Genomic DNA, 16,772 nt, shown 5'->3' on the forward strand with positions numbered 1-16,772 from the left:
GGACGGTGCAAGTGAGGTATATCTGTTTGATTAATGTGGTGGGGAGAAAAAAATCTGTTATAGTTGAAGTTTATTCTTACAGTAAAATTTTGGATCCACATGCCAAAATCATATTTTCGAGAACTTTTTTTTTCATCGATATTACTGGCTTATAAGCATTTTTAATAACCTTTGGCTTTGGACTACTGGTTTATTGTGAAGTTTGTGTGTTTTTATTCTGTAAAAAAATAGAATTCCATGTTTTTATATGTAAAGTAAATCAAAAGATTTTTTTTTATTCATCAAGTTTTTATAAAGTTTTTGCTATAACAGATATCAGTCAGTTTTTGTTGTGATAGACAAGGGAAAAGTTGCAAGTTTTTTGGTTGTTGGATTATTTTTGGAAAGTATAGTTACAAGTTGACATCGTTTACAATGTTAATCATACATATAATTAAATGTTATGTGAAGCTTTGTTGAAACATTTATTTTGTTGAAAAATTATGGTTTAAAAATATCAATTTGTGAATGATTTATTAGGTTGTTGTAACACATAATAGTGACATTTCATTCTAACCTTAAAATACTGCAACAACTTTTCATATCTATGCATTCAAGAGTTCTTCAATGTTCAGCATCAGTTTTTTTCACCATACAATGTATTAACTTTTATAATTATTCAATTTTGATATTAAATAATGAAGTATTAATGTTTTATTTTCATATAAAAAAATGTTTATTCATGTACATTTATAGATAATGAAGATATTTGTGGACAACGCTTTCCCAATCATGTTACTGAAACAGAGTACCTCAGTCAGATGTTTAGATATGAGTGCCACCAGAACTAAGTTAGCTGTAGTAGATGAACATAATACATGTTTGGTGTATGATATCAACACTAAGGATCTGCTTTTCCAGGTAGCATAGGGTTATTGCATTTATACTGTTCCAGGCAGATGTTATATTGCACAAGATTGAGAGTGCAATATTATACTCTGCAAGTGATGATATTCGCCAATATGAATGCAATAATCCATATTATTATATAGACAGCAGTGATTTACCAGTAAAATGTAAACATTTTCGATATTTCACACTGTGAAATAAATTCGGTTCTGCACACTTGTTAAATCTAGGTGTTCTTTGGCACTCATGATCATATTTTGGTTATTCACACTTTCCAATTAATTTTTATTATCATATAGTTACAAGCCTTTCAGACATCTTTATGTCACTGTATGTCATTCAAAAAAAAAATATCTCTAAATATCTTGTGTTAATGTATATTTGTTAATATCATCATAGGAACCTAATGCAAACAGTGTAGCCTGGAATACTCATTATGAAGACATGTTATGTTTTTCTGGGAATGGTCTGCTGAATATCAAAGCTAGTAACTTCCCTGTTCATCAACAAAAACTACAGGTATTATTTATGCAATACATGTAAAGTAGTATAATAAACATAATCATTTTATTTTGGTGTCAAACTTTATGGTTCCTTGACTTTAATTCCTATGAAATATTTTTTTTGATAAATATTATTATCATATAGAAGTAGGACATAGTACATTCATTCAGTTCAAACTGTTTGGTTTTGTTTCTCTGAGTTTACAGAGTTATCAGAGTTGAGATTTTCATAAGAAGTGCATTTCAGTCTTATTTGCTATTTACGATAAATGCAAGAGGATGCAAGTTTTATCTTGAAGTAAGTTAATCCAGACTTTTAAAATGAAACTCACTTTTTTTTTCAAGCATGTTATTTTAAGAAATAGAGTCAACTGGTTGATAGCTAGGTTGCAGTAAAAATAATGTGTGAGCGGATTGATAATATTTTAAGCAAGCTTTTGATTCTGTGAATAAGCATATCAAAAACTTCTATCAGAGTGTTGGTCAAGTACATTTATGATTTGTTAGATTGAAATATACGCCCCATTCTAAAATGCATAAAACATCTGCTAAATTGTCGTTAGTAGTCAAAGGTGACTGACTACTACCTTTTAGCTCTCCATCTAAATTTCTTTGTACTTGTGTATACTTCAGGGTTTTGTAGTAGGATTTAGTGGATCAAAGATATTCTGTCTCCATGTATATTCCATGTCATCAGTAGATGTACCACAGTCAGCTCCTATGTACCAGTACCTGGAGAAAAAACATTTCAAGTAGGTTTTTATGTGGAAAAAAAGCAAAACAAAAGAGAATACTGCCATTTTGATTCAAGAAAGAAAGTACCATTTTAAGCCCAATATGAAGATTTATGATGATCTGTTGAGCAGTTCGAAACAAAAGTTATTCTTTAATCACAAGCATCACGGTTGTATTTATTGTTGTTGGATATTTTAAAAATAAATTTCATGCTAGTAGCATGAGTTGAAAATCTGACAATAAGAATAATGGAAAATACTTGTTGTTGGATATTTTAAAAATAAATTTCATGCTAGTAGCATGAGTTGAAAATCTGACAATAAGAATAATGGAAAATACTTAAATTTCCAGTACATGTATTTAAGGTCATGCAGTTTATTTTCTGGAACTTTTTTAAATAGGAAGTCAATTACATTTTTTTGGCTGTTTCATCCAGTGCAGTTGACTCTACTTTGTTCATATATTATGCTTTTGCATAAAAATAATTTTTGTCATCAGAAGACAATTGACTTCACAAAAGTCTGTAAAAGTTATGTAAGCTTTAAAAGGTGAGTCAACTATTCTTGCTTAAGAATTTTGAAAAAGTGCTCACAATTTATTTCAGAGATGCCTACAAAGTGGCATGTTTAGGTGTTACAGAGGGTGATTGGGAGGCATTGGCTCATGAGGCCCTGGAAGGGTTAGATTTTGACACTGCCAAGAAAGCTTTTATTAGGATTAGAGATCTCAGATACTTAGAGCTTATACATAGTATAGAGGTATTGTTAGCATATTATTAAATGTGGAGTTATGTGATAAGTTGTGAATTAATTTTTCATGACCAAATCAAAAAATAGATTTCTATTGTATGTCAATATGGCTTTTAAGTAGCAGTCTTTGTAAGAATCATGCAAATGTGACTCATGGTTTGAAAGCTTACACATTTTTATTTCTGATATTTTGTTTAAAATGATATAGTAAACAGAAATTAATATGTGGTTTTTCATAGAACCATTGCTCTTAACTGATAAAAATTATATAGAATGTACTGAAGAATTCGAAATTAAGGGAGATAATTGTAAATGACACAAAAATACATAAAAAAACTTTTGAATTTTCAGTGTGGATTATTTTCTATGAGCAAACAGATTGGAATGAATGATAATACATTTCATCATATAGAGCAACAAACAACTTAGAAACAAAAATAAAAATGTGTAGCCTTTTTTAGGTGTATCACATATTGCAGAATTTGCATGATTCTTACGAAGACTGCTACTTAATTATCTTGCATGAAAGATATTGTTTAGGAATTTCTGTTGTTTTATTCAACAATATGTTTGATAGTATATCAAAGATATGATTTTTATTTTTCTGATAAATTTTCTTTTAGAACAAAAGATCTTTGATGTAATATAAAAATTTCTATGAAACTTCAGTTTACATATGCAGCTTATATCAAAATTTGACCTCATGGAAACTTTGTACTGCTACTAAAGAAATGCCACTTGGTTTTTTAGGAGAGGAAGAAGAGAGGTGAGAATGATAACATGATATTCCTGGCTGATGTCTATAGTTACCAGACTAAGTTCCATGAAGGAGCCAAGCTATACAAGAAAGCTGGACAGGAACAGAGAGCTATGAACATGTACACAGATCTAAGGATGTTTGATTATGCTAAGGTACTTAGTTCTTTGACCTATATATGTTAACCTCTGAAGGGTCATGGAGCCTCCACAACAATCCTCCATCTGCTTCTGTTGTTAGCTGATCTTTTTGCTTCTTCCCACTTAAGCTGACATGCTCTTAGGTCAGTGTCTATCATTGTTTGTTGTCCACTTCTTTTATTGTTTTGTGGGTAATTTATGGATACTGGTAATGAAGTTAACACATACGCTTCCCTGGTTAAAGGCCTATCTTTGAACAGTTTTTACCCATACAATTCAGTGTCTATTTCCATTGTTATTCATCTCAAGCTTGGTGTAATATTTTTATATCTTTGTGTTGTGCTTCTGAATGTGTATGTGGTTTTTTTTCATGCTATTCTTTCATTTAGATAGATCTAATATAATTATTAAATTTCTTGTCAGAGTTGGCCAAATGGTTAGAACTTTTAGGGTCTCTTTTTTTAAGAATTATATACACAGGTACTTTCAAATCAATTGTTGCCTTAATATCATTATATGAAATATGTAAACATGCTCAATTAATTTTTTTTTAATTTTTTTTTATTATTTTAGGAATATATAGGATCTGGTGATCCACTAGATAAGAAAATGTTGATCACAAAGCAGGCTGACTGGGCTAAGAGTAGTAATGAGCCCAAAGCTGCTGCTGAGATGTACATATCTGCTGGAGAGTTCTGTAAAGCTATTGATATCATTGGTGACCATGGATGGGGAGACATGTAAGCATAAGTTTTTATGTGTTACAGTGAAATTTAATTATCTGTACTCATATGCTTTTGAGGAAAAATGTTTAAATATTTTTTTTTAATAAATGTGATATTATTGTTGTCTTGAAATTATGTAAGGATTCAATTTATTTAATATTTATACTAAGTTTTTTTTTTTAATTTAGGAAAAACAGACTGTTTAGATTTTGGTCATCTTTTTATGCACTAATATGTATCTACTATTTTATTATTTTTATTCAAGTTAATAGGATAAATCAGTACAGAGTGTGGATATTAAAAATAATTGCAGATTTTTACAAATGTTCAATGGCTTCCTGGTACCAAAAAAAAAATAAAAATAAGGCAATACGAAAATAATGCCTAGATTCTCAGCGGGAGGGAGGCTTATTTATTTTTTTTTTTTTAGCAGAAGCAAATTTTCTTTTATTTTTCAGAAATTTCATCAAATTGAACATTTCTGTAAACATACAGGATATTGGGAAGTTAAATAAAATACTCCATGGCATTAAAACTTTACTGGAATATGAGATGTGGCAAGAAATAAGAGCCATCTCTCTGCCATGAGACATACTTCCGTTTTTAATGATCAATGTTAAATGACAGCCTCACTGGCATCATATTTTTTACCTTTCTGTCAAGCCCGCATATGAATCCGTTAACTAATTAAAAGTTGATTCAGGACTGAATATGAAAATTTCCTAAACAGATATGAAATTTCCGGATTTTACCGACAGATGCGGGAGGGTTTTTAGGGATGCAGCAGGGCCTGAGAACCTAGCATATTTTTTTAAAGTCTAAAACAGATATACTGATAGCAAAATCTTATTTCTTTTCATGCGTTTTATAAACAATCACATCAGTTTATTTCAATCATTATATTTGTTATACTTTAAAGTCTGTTTGGTATTAGGTATCTTCCTTGTTTTTTTCCTAACAGGTTGATAGATTTAGCCAGAAAGTTGGACAAAGCGGACAGAGAAGCATTGTCAAGGGCAGCCATGTACTTAGCTAAGCTAGAACAATATCCCTATGCTGCCGAAGTTTACAGTAAAATGGGAGATATAAAAGCTCTCATCACACTCCACGTAGAGGCTAAACACTGGGAAGATGTAAGTTCATTATTTAGGTCATTGCATAGATGAGTGAAAAAAAGACCTAGACAAAATGTAAAGACTTGAAGAAAACTGTTGTATATAAAATCCAATGGCAACAGGTTTATAAAAAAAAAATCTTTCTTCAATAGGTTGAAGGATTGACAGGCTTGGGATACTGTAAACAACTTTTAAGTAGTAAAGTATACATAAGCAAAATTACACTAAAGCCCACTAAAATATTTATTTTGTTCTCAGCCCCTTTGTATCCTTTTTGAGGGTACTTAGTAACAATTTCCATCACCATATTCATAAAAGAAAAATGGTACCCTTCTAATAATTTACTTGGCTCTAAATTATGCAAAGGTTTCCTCATCACATTTTTAGGGACAGTAAATACCTTGAAAAATGGCCTGAAAACTAACAAATTATCCTTGGATGGTCTTCCTTAAAATATTATTCTTTTTTGATGTGTACTTCAGGCCTTCACATTAGTAGAGAAACACTCAGAATACAAGGAAGAGGTTTATGTACCCTATGCTCAATGGCTGGCTGAAAATGATAAGTTTGAAGAAGCTCAACAAGGTAAGGGTTAACCCGTTGAAACAAGAATTTAATCAGAAGTCTCCATGCCTGTTTCAATGCATTTTGATGGACAAGTTTGAAGAAGTTCAACATGGTGAGGGTGTTAATCATGGTGAAACTTACCTAAACCAGACTTCATCATATAAGTTTCAATGCATTTTGAACACATGTATACCAAGCTATTGCCTTAACTACGGTAAACAAATCCAGTTCAGTTTAGACTGGTTTTATTGTAAAAGGCTTTGTTATTAAGCAAGTTAACAAATTACAGTGATTTATTCTTTGTCCGACTACTGCTGAATCCTGTAAAGTTCGAATGTAATGAAAACCTCATTGACAGGTATAACCAAGACAGTCTAACTGTTGAAGAACAAATGTTTGTAGAGTACTTACATGCATGTTTTTATTTAAGATTCAGGTAAACCATGAACAGTATAAAAATAAAGATTTGAAGAAAAATTACAAAATAACAAAGAAATAATGATATGATAAAGTCGATTCTAAGACTGTACCTATTGTCTTATATTGTGCTTGTATTCATGCAATGGACACATTTATTTCTCATAATCAACTTAATGACAACAATAAAATTGCACACCATCCAAATTATAATTTCAGCTTTCCACAAAGCTGGACTTCAGACAGAGGCTGTGAAGGTATTGGAACAACTTACCCATAATGCAGTGCTGGAGAGTCGGTTTAATGATGCTGGATATTATTTCTGGAAACTTTCTATACAGTGTTTAGATATTGCTAGAGGTATGTCTATTTCTTTTCTAGTCAAAACAAAATATGGTTAAAGACCCTTTGTGCTAATTTGCTGAGCAGGTTCAATTGGTATTTCTGTGACGTAAATGCTACACTTTCATAACAGCTCTTTTAACAGTTTTCAACCAGATTTTTTTACAGGAAAGTGTTGCACCTACATGTACCTTGCAGAAGTACTAACTGACACTACTCAGAAACTTAGCATGGAAGGATCTATTAATAGTTCCTTCTACAAGCAGTACATTATATATTTGTTTTGAATGGTCCATTAGTGAAGCATGATGGTATGGTCTCCTACTTTTGCCTACAGGTACCTATATACAGCCTGTACTGCATTCTCTTCAGCTTTCTGCCAAGTTCGGATAATTGCAATGACGCAGAGGGTATCTAAAATTAAGTGAAAGTTTTTTTGTTTTATTTTCAGAAAGTATAGAACTGTTAGGTAGTTGATGTTAATATTGCTAGGTCATTACTGTTTGTATACTGTAAACAGATAAATTTTCAATTTTATTTTTATACCCCCTCCCTACACTTGCAAAGTGGGGTTATATAGTGATGGGAGTGTTTGTCCTTCTTTCCTTCCTTCCTTCTGTTATATGGGGGACCCATCTCGTATTTGTTACTCCTCCTACATCATTGAATGGAATTGAATGAAACTATAACAGAATCTTTATTATATGTTCCAATTGTGCACCTCCTATTTCAGATTTTGATTTGTATCGATTTCGGGGTTACACATAGCAAAACATGGACTTTGTCATTTGTGCAAATATCTGTTACTTCTTGTACATCACTGAATTGAATTGAATGAAACTTTCATAGAATCTTTGTAACAGGTTCTCATTGTGCACATCCCATTGCTCACAGTTTTTCTAGTTGTAATTTTTTGGGGCAAGTCCAATAGTAAAGCTATCATAATTATGATCATCGGCAAATGTTCTAACACAAATCACCACAATTTGAAAGCCTAAATTGGCTGAAAAAGGTGGATTGATGTGGAAAACAGTGAAGAAAAAGATGTCATGAAAATTTCTCAGCTTACAGTATCAAACATAATTAAAAGTTTTACTTCATCTTAACGAATGCACACAATTCACTCTCATTTTGTGTGATCAGTGTACATTAAATATTTTTTTGTGAGGATGGACCCTTTGTGGTCATGAGCACATTTTATTTCAGGTACAATATAATCAGTATCTTTTGACAGGCTTATTATGGTATTTATATAGTGCTTTGAGGGATTTTTAATATCTTATTATTTTTGGTCAATAGATCTCATCCTGAAATACATGAAATATCTGCCACAGAATGTTGAACCATAACCAATCAATCAATCAATCAATTATTAGAATGTTTTTCTTGATAAAAAAGGCCTTCATTATTTTTATACCCCTGTTTTGAAAGTAAGAAGTATATAAATATGTAGTGATCATGGTGTCTGTCCTTCCATTCACACCTTCCATGTTCTGTGCAACTATTAATCACAGTTACTTGATATTTTGATAGAGGCTTTTTATAGGTGTACCATATTGTGGAATTTGATATCAGATTCAAGTGACATTAACATGTTGTTTGATGACTTTTTAAAATAAAATACAATTTGAATACAAAATTCATTTAACAATTTTCTCTGCAACTATTTATCACAGCTATTTTAAAATATTCTGTCAGATAAAGGTATACCATATTTTGGGATTCGATTTCAGGCTCCTATGACTTCTATTTCCTGTTTGATGGATCTGTTTTTATTTTGACCATATTGACCATATAGTTTCTGCAGAGAAAAGAAAGGGATTTTCTTTTCTATTTTTATTGATCTTCACATGTCAAAATAAGAGGAGTGACTGTATCATGCTTTAAAACAGCTGTTGATGTCTTACTAAGTTGTTTTTCTCTGTACAAATGTGTTTCTTAGTACATTAAAGCAAATATTGTGTCAGCCTATATTAAGAGGCAAGCTACCTATAATTTACTCTCTATACAAGTGTTTTTCAATGACATCGATCATGGCTCTTAACAATACAATATAAGTTGGTCTGACAGTTATATTATATCTCTAATGTCTTCATTCTTTCTGTTAATATCTTTTGTCCTAGAAAAATAAAGTAGGAATAAAGATAAAATGTTATTTTTGAACATTTATAGAGGAACCAGACAAGAGAGATGAGATGTTAGAAAAGTTCCATGACTATCAGAGAAGAGCTGATATGTACTATGCTTACCACTCCATTCAGAGATATACTGTAAGATTTAAGTGTTAATTGTACAGCTGTTAAATCCAAGATTTAGTCCTTTAATTCAATCCTTTTCCTCTCAGGATTTTTTAATCATACAGAACAGTTAACCCTAGACTTTCAGTTGCTTTTAAAATTGTCTCAGTGTTTAAATGTCATCCAAATGGTTACAAATACCATTAATTTTGAGATTTTGCAATATTAGGTTATAGTAATGAAATGCATTGTTACAATTTTTTTCATTAACTTCATCAATGGAAAGGTCACATTAGAAGTGGAAATTTGAAGAATCAAACTTTTGTACAAAAAGAAAAAAAAAGGAAAAAAACCTGGATTTTTAAAAAAATATGCTGATTTGTTAATTTAGCTTGATGATACAAAGATAAGTTTTAACCATGACTTTTACATTAAGTAGATAAGATATGACACAATTCAAATTATAAATCTGGCATTTGTATTGTAGGATGAGCCTTTTACATCCCATCTTCCAGAAGCTTTGTTCAACATTTCTAGATACTTATTACATATGATGCAATCAGGCATTCCTTATGGAATCTCTAAAGTGTATCCTTTATTTATATCACCAGTTAGTTTAAACTATATGAATATTTATACCTTGAATAATAAGAATATATTTTTTTTTATAGTTTTTTTAAGATACATTGCAAAATTTCTAGTGTTTTAGTGTGAGAATTATTGTTAGGACTAATTTAACTAAAATTTCCAACCAAAATGTGAATTTCAGTTATGAACTGGGAAAGTCTATTCTGTGATCCACAAAATAGTGAAAATTTGACTACCATGGGCATTGATATCTATGAACAATATAAATAGATATATAGTAACATATTATGTTCTTGGGGAAGACTGTAATAGTAGAATTTACCAAAAACACTGAAGAAATTATAGTGAAATTTATTCTTAAACATCAAGTATAGCACCTTGTGAAAATTATTGTTATATTTTATTCGATTGGCATGTAATTGCATTCTCTATTTACTGTAAAGATATCTCTTGATTTTAATTTTACAGTTTGATATAAACCTTACTTTTTCTGTGTGGCAAAATTATCATTCAATAACTGAATCATTTATATATAAAAAAAAAAAAAAAAACCCTGCATGTGTTTCATGATTCTTTTGTATACCATACAAATCCTTAACCAGTATCAGTGGGACATTATATGCCCTGGCAAAACAGAGTAAGAATCTGAATGGATATAAGCTAGCACGGTATGCCTATGAGAAGTTGCACACACTGAGGATTCCCAGTAGATTCCAGGAAGCTGTAGATCTAGGCAGTGTAATTATCAGATCTAAACCTTTCCAAGATGCTGAGGTAAGCATTAAAAAATAAGAGGAGAAAAAAAAACATTATTGGGAAAAGGTCCTTGTCCATTATGTACATGCGTCTTTTTTACAGTGAAGCATGTCTAAAGTGAATCTTGAATGAAATACAAACTGTCAAAACCAGTCATCAATTGAAGTTTCAATATATTTCGAAGAAGAAAAATAAAACTGCATTGTACGATTATATTCATAATAAAAACTTAACTGAAATATTACTTAGCAACATGTTCTCTAAAAAAGTACCTCAATCATCAAATGTTTTGTTTTAAAAATGTTAAAACCTTTCTGTGATTGAAAGAAAATTAATGTGTGATTTTTGTATGATTTTTTTTCTCATTAACATATTTGTTCATCAAAGTATAAATTAAATTTCAGGAGTTACTTCCCATGTGCTATAGATGTTCTACCACAAATCCCTTATTAAACAACAATGGTAATTTCTGTATCAACTGTAGACAGCCATTTGTACATTCATTTGTCTCATTTGGTAAGTACTTTTCACTTCTTTGTCTCATTTGGTAAGTATTCTTCACTTATTTGTCTCATTTGGTAAGTACTTTTCACTTCTTTGTCTCATTTGGTAAGTACTCTTCACTTCTTTGTCTCATTTGGTAAGTACTGTTCACTTCATTTGTCTCATTTGGTAAGTCCTGTTCACTTCATTGTCTCATTTGGTAAGTACTGTTCACTTATTTGTGTCATTTGGTAAGTACTCTTCACTTCTTTGTCTCATTTGGTAAGTACTGTTCACTTCTTTGTCTCATTTGGTAAGTACTGCTCACTTCATTTGTCTCATTTGGTAAGTAGTGCTCACTTCATTTGTCTCATTTGGTAAGTAGTGCTCATTTCATATGTCTCATTTGGTAAGTACTGTTCACTCTTCGTTACATCACTCAGGCAGATTGATTTCTTGAAAATGGTTATTAGTCAATATCAGATGTTCAAATGTGACATTTGGAAAACAATATGATCTTTTTTTCTGATTTCCAGCTAATTTAAACATAGCTCAACCTGTTTTGTAAACACTAATACTCTCACATTTGAGTTTTTTTTAAGATGACTGCTTTGGATTTCATTGTAACATCATCAAAACAAGTCATTTTTGTATTTTGACTGTACACACAAATGTTTGGAGAATTTTAACATCAATAGAAATAAGAGAAACAGGTTCTTACATTATAACTCATGGATTATTAGATTTCTCCAGTTGAAATAGTTAAACAATGTGTGCTGAAAACACTATCATGTAACTACCTTGATTGGAGAAATATAATAATCCATTCATACAATGTGAAAAGCTGTATTATTGATTCTCTGGAGGTTGATAATACTCATTTGTAGTGAAATCGATATAGGGGTAACGTTTATGAGACATCAATCCACACATCCACATACAAAAAAAAAGTTTGAAATGAAGTTATACATATTTTTCAGAGGTTCTACCATTGGTAGAGTTTGTACTAGAGGAAGGTATAGCTGATGAAGAGGCTGTACAAATCCTAGATTTATCTATACCCAAACAAACACAGGAAGATAAGAAGTGGCATGAGAAAAATATAGGCCGTATCCTTGTACTGCTATAGAGTGTTAATACATGTATACATGTACTATATACCTGTATAGATACAAGTGCTTTTTATACCCTTCCTTTGTACAAGGTCTTTAGTGATTATGATGTTAGTAATCCACAACTTTTCTCTAAAATTTCTTGTCACAGCCACTTGATATTTTGACAGAAAGTATACTATACCATGAACTGAATTACATCAAATTCCCTGTTTGATGACATTTTGTTTTTATTTTGACCATTTTGTAACTGGGTTTTGAAACAGTGGGTACACTTCCAAATAAGGTCAATAAAATTTAATTGTGATAAAGAAAATGATATGCCCCTCCTCTTTTTTATTGTTTAATGTCACAAAATTTGTAAATATTATATCAGAAAAACATGAAAAACATCAGGGATCTCCATGGTAACAAACATTGGATGGATGAACTGTAGAACACTGTGATATGTCTGTCAAAAGACATAGGTATAAAAACCGTAACTAGAAATTCTGGTCCTTTAACTAGCATTGAAGAACACTTTTGTGAAAGGAACTTAAGACTTTTTTTTTATTCTTGATTTTGGAACACATTTTTCTCCTATTTTTGACAGTATTCACACATACACACGTATCAAAAATCTTATACCATGCATGAAAATAGTATGGGATATACATAAAGTTAAAATAAGAGAGCACCAAACCAATTGTATCATGAAAAGATCTTGAAATAAGGACTATCTGGGTCTTGGATCTTTCATCATTTGTATATTTTCTTTCTAAAAGGGTTTGTGGACCTTAGCTTATTTAAAATCACTGGTGACAAATGGATTGTGGTAACGGCAATTACTACACTCCCAATATGGAGATGAGTAATCCTGGTATAAATACCGGTACATAATAAAGATGCTAAATCACTCAGGTTATTTATGTGTTGCCACTATCTCTCAAAATTTTGATCTTGCGTTACTCTGATCTGTTTTTGAAATTACCACCATCCATTTATTTTTTTCGCATATGATTTTCTCAGTATTGGACATCTTTTTAGAAATGATATTTCACAGACTCATTGCAAATAATTATAACCAAATGATGGCGGAGTAACTTCAGTCACATTTATGTATCAACAGAGAAATTGATAGGATATGATCCTATCTGGATATCCCTCCTTATTTGAAGTGTAATAATGTCCGTTTCTGCACTTGGCTTGTCACCAGTGAAAATGTGAATTTATTTTTTGGAGCCAATCGAAAACCCTGTTATACTAGTATTGCAATATAAATTATGAAAAAAAGGAACTGTTTCACCTTAACCATGTACCAGGGGCTCAGACATTACAGCTGGGAGATGAACCAGATGAGCCAGACGAAGATCCATTTACAGCAAAACTCCAGACCTTTGAGGTTAGTACTTGTTTGTCAACTGTCATCATGGTAATTGGAGTGCCAACAAAAGTTGAAGGTTTTGGTATGAGTTAGTGCCGATCTCAGAAATTCTTACCCTACCTCCACCCCCTTCCAAAAAAAAAAACATAACAAAAAAACAAAACAAAACAACCAAACCCATTTTTTTTTGGTTTAAAAAAGACAATATTTATGGTTACAAAGAATGATTTCAGATGTCTACATTTTTAGCACAAAAAGTATTGTAGCATCAGAAGCATTATTTCAGCTATTCAAGTGTGATTAAGTATTGTTAATGATTAGCAAAAATTAGAATGTCAAAATAAACAATATAATTTTAAGCATTTTCTTCCATTCTAAGCCGGTGACTAAAAATGCACATGACCTTACAACCACCGGGAAGTGAATAAATTTCTGTGAGAGTTTTGGTGCCAGTTTACATTTTGCAAGGTTTGTACAGATTTCATGGGAGAAATTGATTCTCCTCAAGCCTATTCTTGATTGAAATTCTTTCTCCACTCTTTATGGCAGATTTAAGACTTTACCATGTCAAGGGGAGAAATAATTTAAACACACTCATTAGTGAAGAAGAATCCATATTTACATGCAAAAAACTTAAATCGCTTTTGAGTAATCTTGTGTACTAAAAGACTATTTTCTCATCTATCTAATTAGCAAGGAGGATCAGAATTTAGACCAGTCAGGGTGACTAGATCAGTGTTGAAGTCCCTGTCAAGATCAGAGGTGTATATACTGAAGTGGCCTAAACCTCTGCGATACCAGTTCTTCAAGTCATTACTGCCTGATGTTACTATTACCCAGTGTCCATTCTGTCACAAGGTAAGGGAAGCAACTAATAGGATTCAAATTAGAAGTTTTCAGTTAACTGAAGCACTAGTTCTTAATGCTGTAGAAGAATTATTGTGGTTTGGTTAATCTTCAGTTTCAAGTTTGAAATGAAATAAAAAAAAAAAAAACTTCCATTCAAAAATTAATTCTCATGTAGACGAAAATAACTTGTTACAAAATTGGCTAACCATTGAAATTCATGTGCACAATACTGGTACATATTTCTCTCTTTGATTTGTAAAAAATGGGTGGGTATTGACATGAACAATGCTATAGAAAACATTTTCAAACATTTATACCACAGAGGTTTTTACCTTTACAGAGAAATTGTTGTAAAAATGAAGATTTTTAGAAAACTGAGGTATTTCACTAAAAATGTATTGCTTTTGATTAAATTTTGAAAAATATTTTTCCAATAAGATGAATTTTCCAATTTATGGTCTTATGTTATGCACATAAGAGGAATACTTTTACATGGATAAAATGTGAATTTTATTTTTTGTTCTTTGAGTTTCTATGTAATTAACATGTATGTGATTAAGTGGAATCTACTGTACTGATTTTTTTTAGTTTCTACGAATTTTTACTGCAAATTACTCTACTGAGTGGGAATATCTTCAAAGTATTTAGTTCAAAAATCACGAAATTCAGAATTTTATGGATCATTTTCATAAAACACGGACTGTCATAAAATATCATAAACAGATCTGATTTTCATATTTTTTTAATTTAAAAAAAAAATAGATATGCCTTTTTTTTTTTTCATGCCTGATTTCATGAGAAAAGATCATGTGGTGAAGAATTTCTTCTTATTTGCAGCATAACATCAAAGCATGTTACTGAATGGGCAAAATAGAGTTGCAATCCATATTAAAGTGGAAACCCTAGTTAAATTTTGTAAATGGATGCAGTGATATAAATTATGTTTATTTAATAAAAGTTCCTATTTTTAATTATGGCCTTGTTTCATAAGTACAGTGAAATCTTTCTAAACTGAACTTCTCTCAGATTTTACAATTGGTTTGGTTTAGCAGGTGTTTGGTTTAACTAGGTTCAAAATACATTTTAATTGATGAAAGTGTCTGGTTTAGGCATGTTGAGAGTTCAGGGGCCGGTTTCATAAAAAATCTCAAATTGAGATTTTCTTCAAATCCTTCCTCAACTCAAATTTCAGCCAATCAGAGATAGCTTGAAATTGAAGATTTGAGGAAAATCTCAATTTGAGAATTGTTTATGAAACCGGGCCCTGATAAGACAAGTTTCACTAAATATATGCTGGTTAATAATTTTTTTTCTATCTACAGCTATTCCATACAGATGACTTTGAGCTACAGTATTTACAGAAAGGAAATTGTCCATTCTGCAGAAACTCCCAGGAAGAATAAAATCCGTCTATTCTGATTGGTTGTGAAAGAAAGTTGTTAATGTGTTGACTTACTCTACGATGATGGTAAATCTATATGCACACACGTTCCATTTACAGAATCTTTGCTTCTATGATAAAGTGTTCATTTTTGTTATTAAATCTACAAGTGTTTTATCATATAGTGCTGTTTAACATGAATTCCGTCCTCTGAAAGACTGTATTTTAGAATCTGTAATTTATGAATTCATCTTCTTATGTTTTTTGCACTTCGTATACTATGCATTTGTAACTTTCTCAGTTTGAGATCAAGTCTTGTAAAGATGTTGTTTCTCGAAAAAAAAATTTTTTTTTAATAAACAAAAAAAAAGCGTATTTGTGCATGTACATGTATGTACAAAATATGTACAAAAAGGTATCAAATTGTACATTAATTGTTTATTTATTTATGAGCTGAATATTAGTATATTGTTAATGAATTAAAATGATACTTTTTAAAATAAACATTTTTTACAATTTTTTCTTCTGACTTAAGAATTATTGTGCCTAATGGGAACATTAAATTCACAAGTGTATTAATTTGTTCGTCAAACAAAACTATCTACAGAAAAAGTTCATGCATTAAAAAACTTAAGTGTAATGATCTCAAACTAAAAGCTTCATGGAACACAGCATGTGGTCAAACCCTGAACAGTTGGGGCAAGCGTGGACACAATATTAGTTTTTGACACACTTTAGCATTGGGACTTACAGTTCATTATGGACACAACAACTGGTTTGGACACAATACAGCACAAAACCTGAAATTCCTTAAAAAATTATCAAAATCAGACCAAAAAATTAAGCAAATTTTTTGGGGTGTGGCCCCTTTGACCCCTTATAACTCAAGAACCTTAAATCTATCTGAAATCTCAAAAACTGTAAACTTTGAAACTTTGAAACTTTATTATTTGATTAAATGCCTATTTCTACACAATGTATATTCCATGGCATTGTACAATGCAAAAAATAAAAATATGAACATACAATAAAGCAGCTGTACATAACATATATACTTATACCAAT

At 31.0% G+C, this 16,772-nt stretch overlaps 1 protein-coding gene across 7 annotated transcripts in view; it reads left to right on the forward strand.

The window, feature by feature from the left end:
* LOC148628187 (intraflagellar transport protein 122 homolog) overlaps positions 1 to 16,228 on the forward strand; it is a 28,357-nt gene extending 12,129 nt beyond the window's left edge. For 4 of the 7 annotated variants that reach the window (XM_088584383.1, XM_088584409.1, XM_088584401.1 and 1 more), the window contains 18 exons: positions 2 to 16; positions 736 to 900; positions 1,288 to 1,407; positions 2,025 to 2,143; positions 2,731 to 2,884; positions 3,626 to 3,787; positions 4,346 to 4,512; positions 5,459 to 5,630; positions 6,095 to 6,197; positions 6,816 to 6,956; positions 9,111 to 9,208; positions 9,663 to 9,763; positions 10,372 to 10,537; positions 10,924 to 11,035; positions 11,983 to 12,111; positions 13,416 to 13,495; positions 14,171 to 14,335; positions 15,649 to 16,228. In XM_088584383.1, coding sequence (XP_088440509.1) covers positions 2 to 16; positions 736 to 900; positions 1,288 to 1,407; positions 2,025 to 2,143; positions 2,731 to 2,884; positions 3,626 to 3,787; positions 4,346 to 4,512; positions 5,459 to 5,630; positions 6,095 to 6,197; positions 6,816 to 6,956; positions 9,111 to 9,208; positions 9,663 to 9,763; positions 10,372 to 10,537; positions 10,924 to 11,035; positions 11,983 to 12,111; positions 13,416 to 13,495; positions 14,171 to 14,335; positions 15,649 to 15,729 — 2,250 coding nt within the window. In that variant the 3' untranslated portion in view covers positions 15,730 to 16,228. The remainder of the gene's footprint in view (position 1; positions 17 to 735; positions 901 to 1,287; positions 1,408 to 2,024; positions 2,144 to 2,730; positions 2,885 to 3,625; positions 3,788 to 4,345; positions 4,513 to 5,458; positions 5,631 to 6,094; positions 6,198 to 6,815; positions 6,957 to 9,110; positions 9,209 to 9,662; positions 9,764 to 10,371; positions 10,538 to 10,923; positions 11,036 to 11,982; positions 12,112 to 13,415; positions 13,496 to 14,170; positions 14,336 to 15,648) is intronic. The other 3 variants (XM_088584393.1, XM_088584414.1, XM_088584426.1) reach the window with 1 other exon arrangement.
* The last annotated feature ends 544 nt before the right edge of the window (positions 16,229 to 16,772 follow it).

The sequence above is a fragment of the Perna viridis genome, chromosome 1 (assembly GCF_037379345.1).
Source record: "Perna viridis isolate PV_CMFRI_1.1 ecotype Kerala chromosome 1, ASM3737934v1, whole genome shotgun sequence".
Lineage (NCBI taxonomy): Eukaryota > Metazoa > Mollusca > Bivalvia > Mytilida > Mytilidae > Perna > Perna viridis.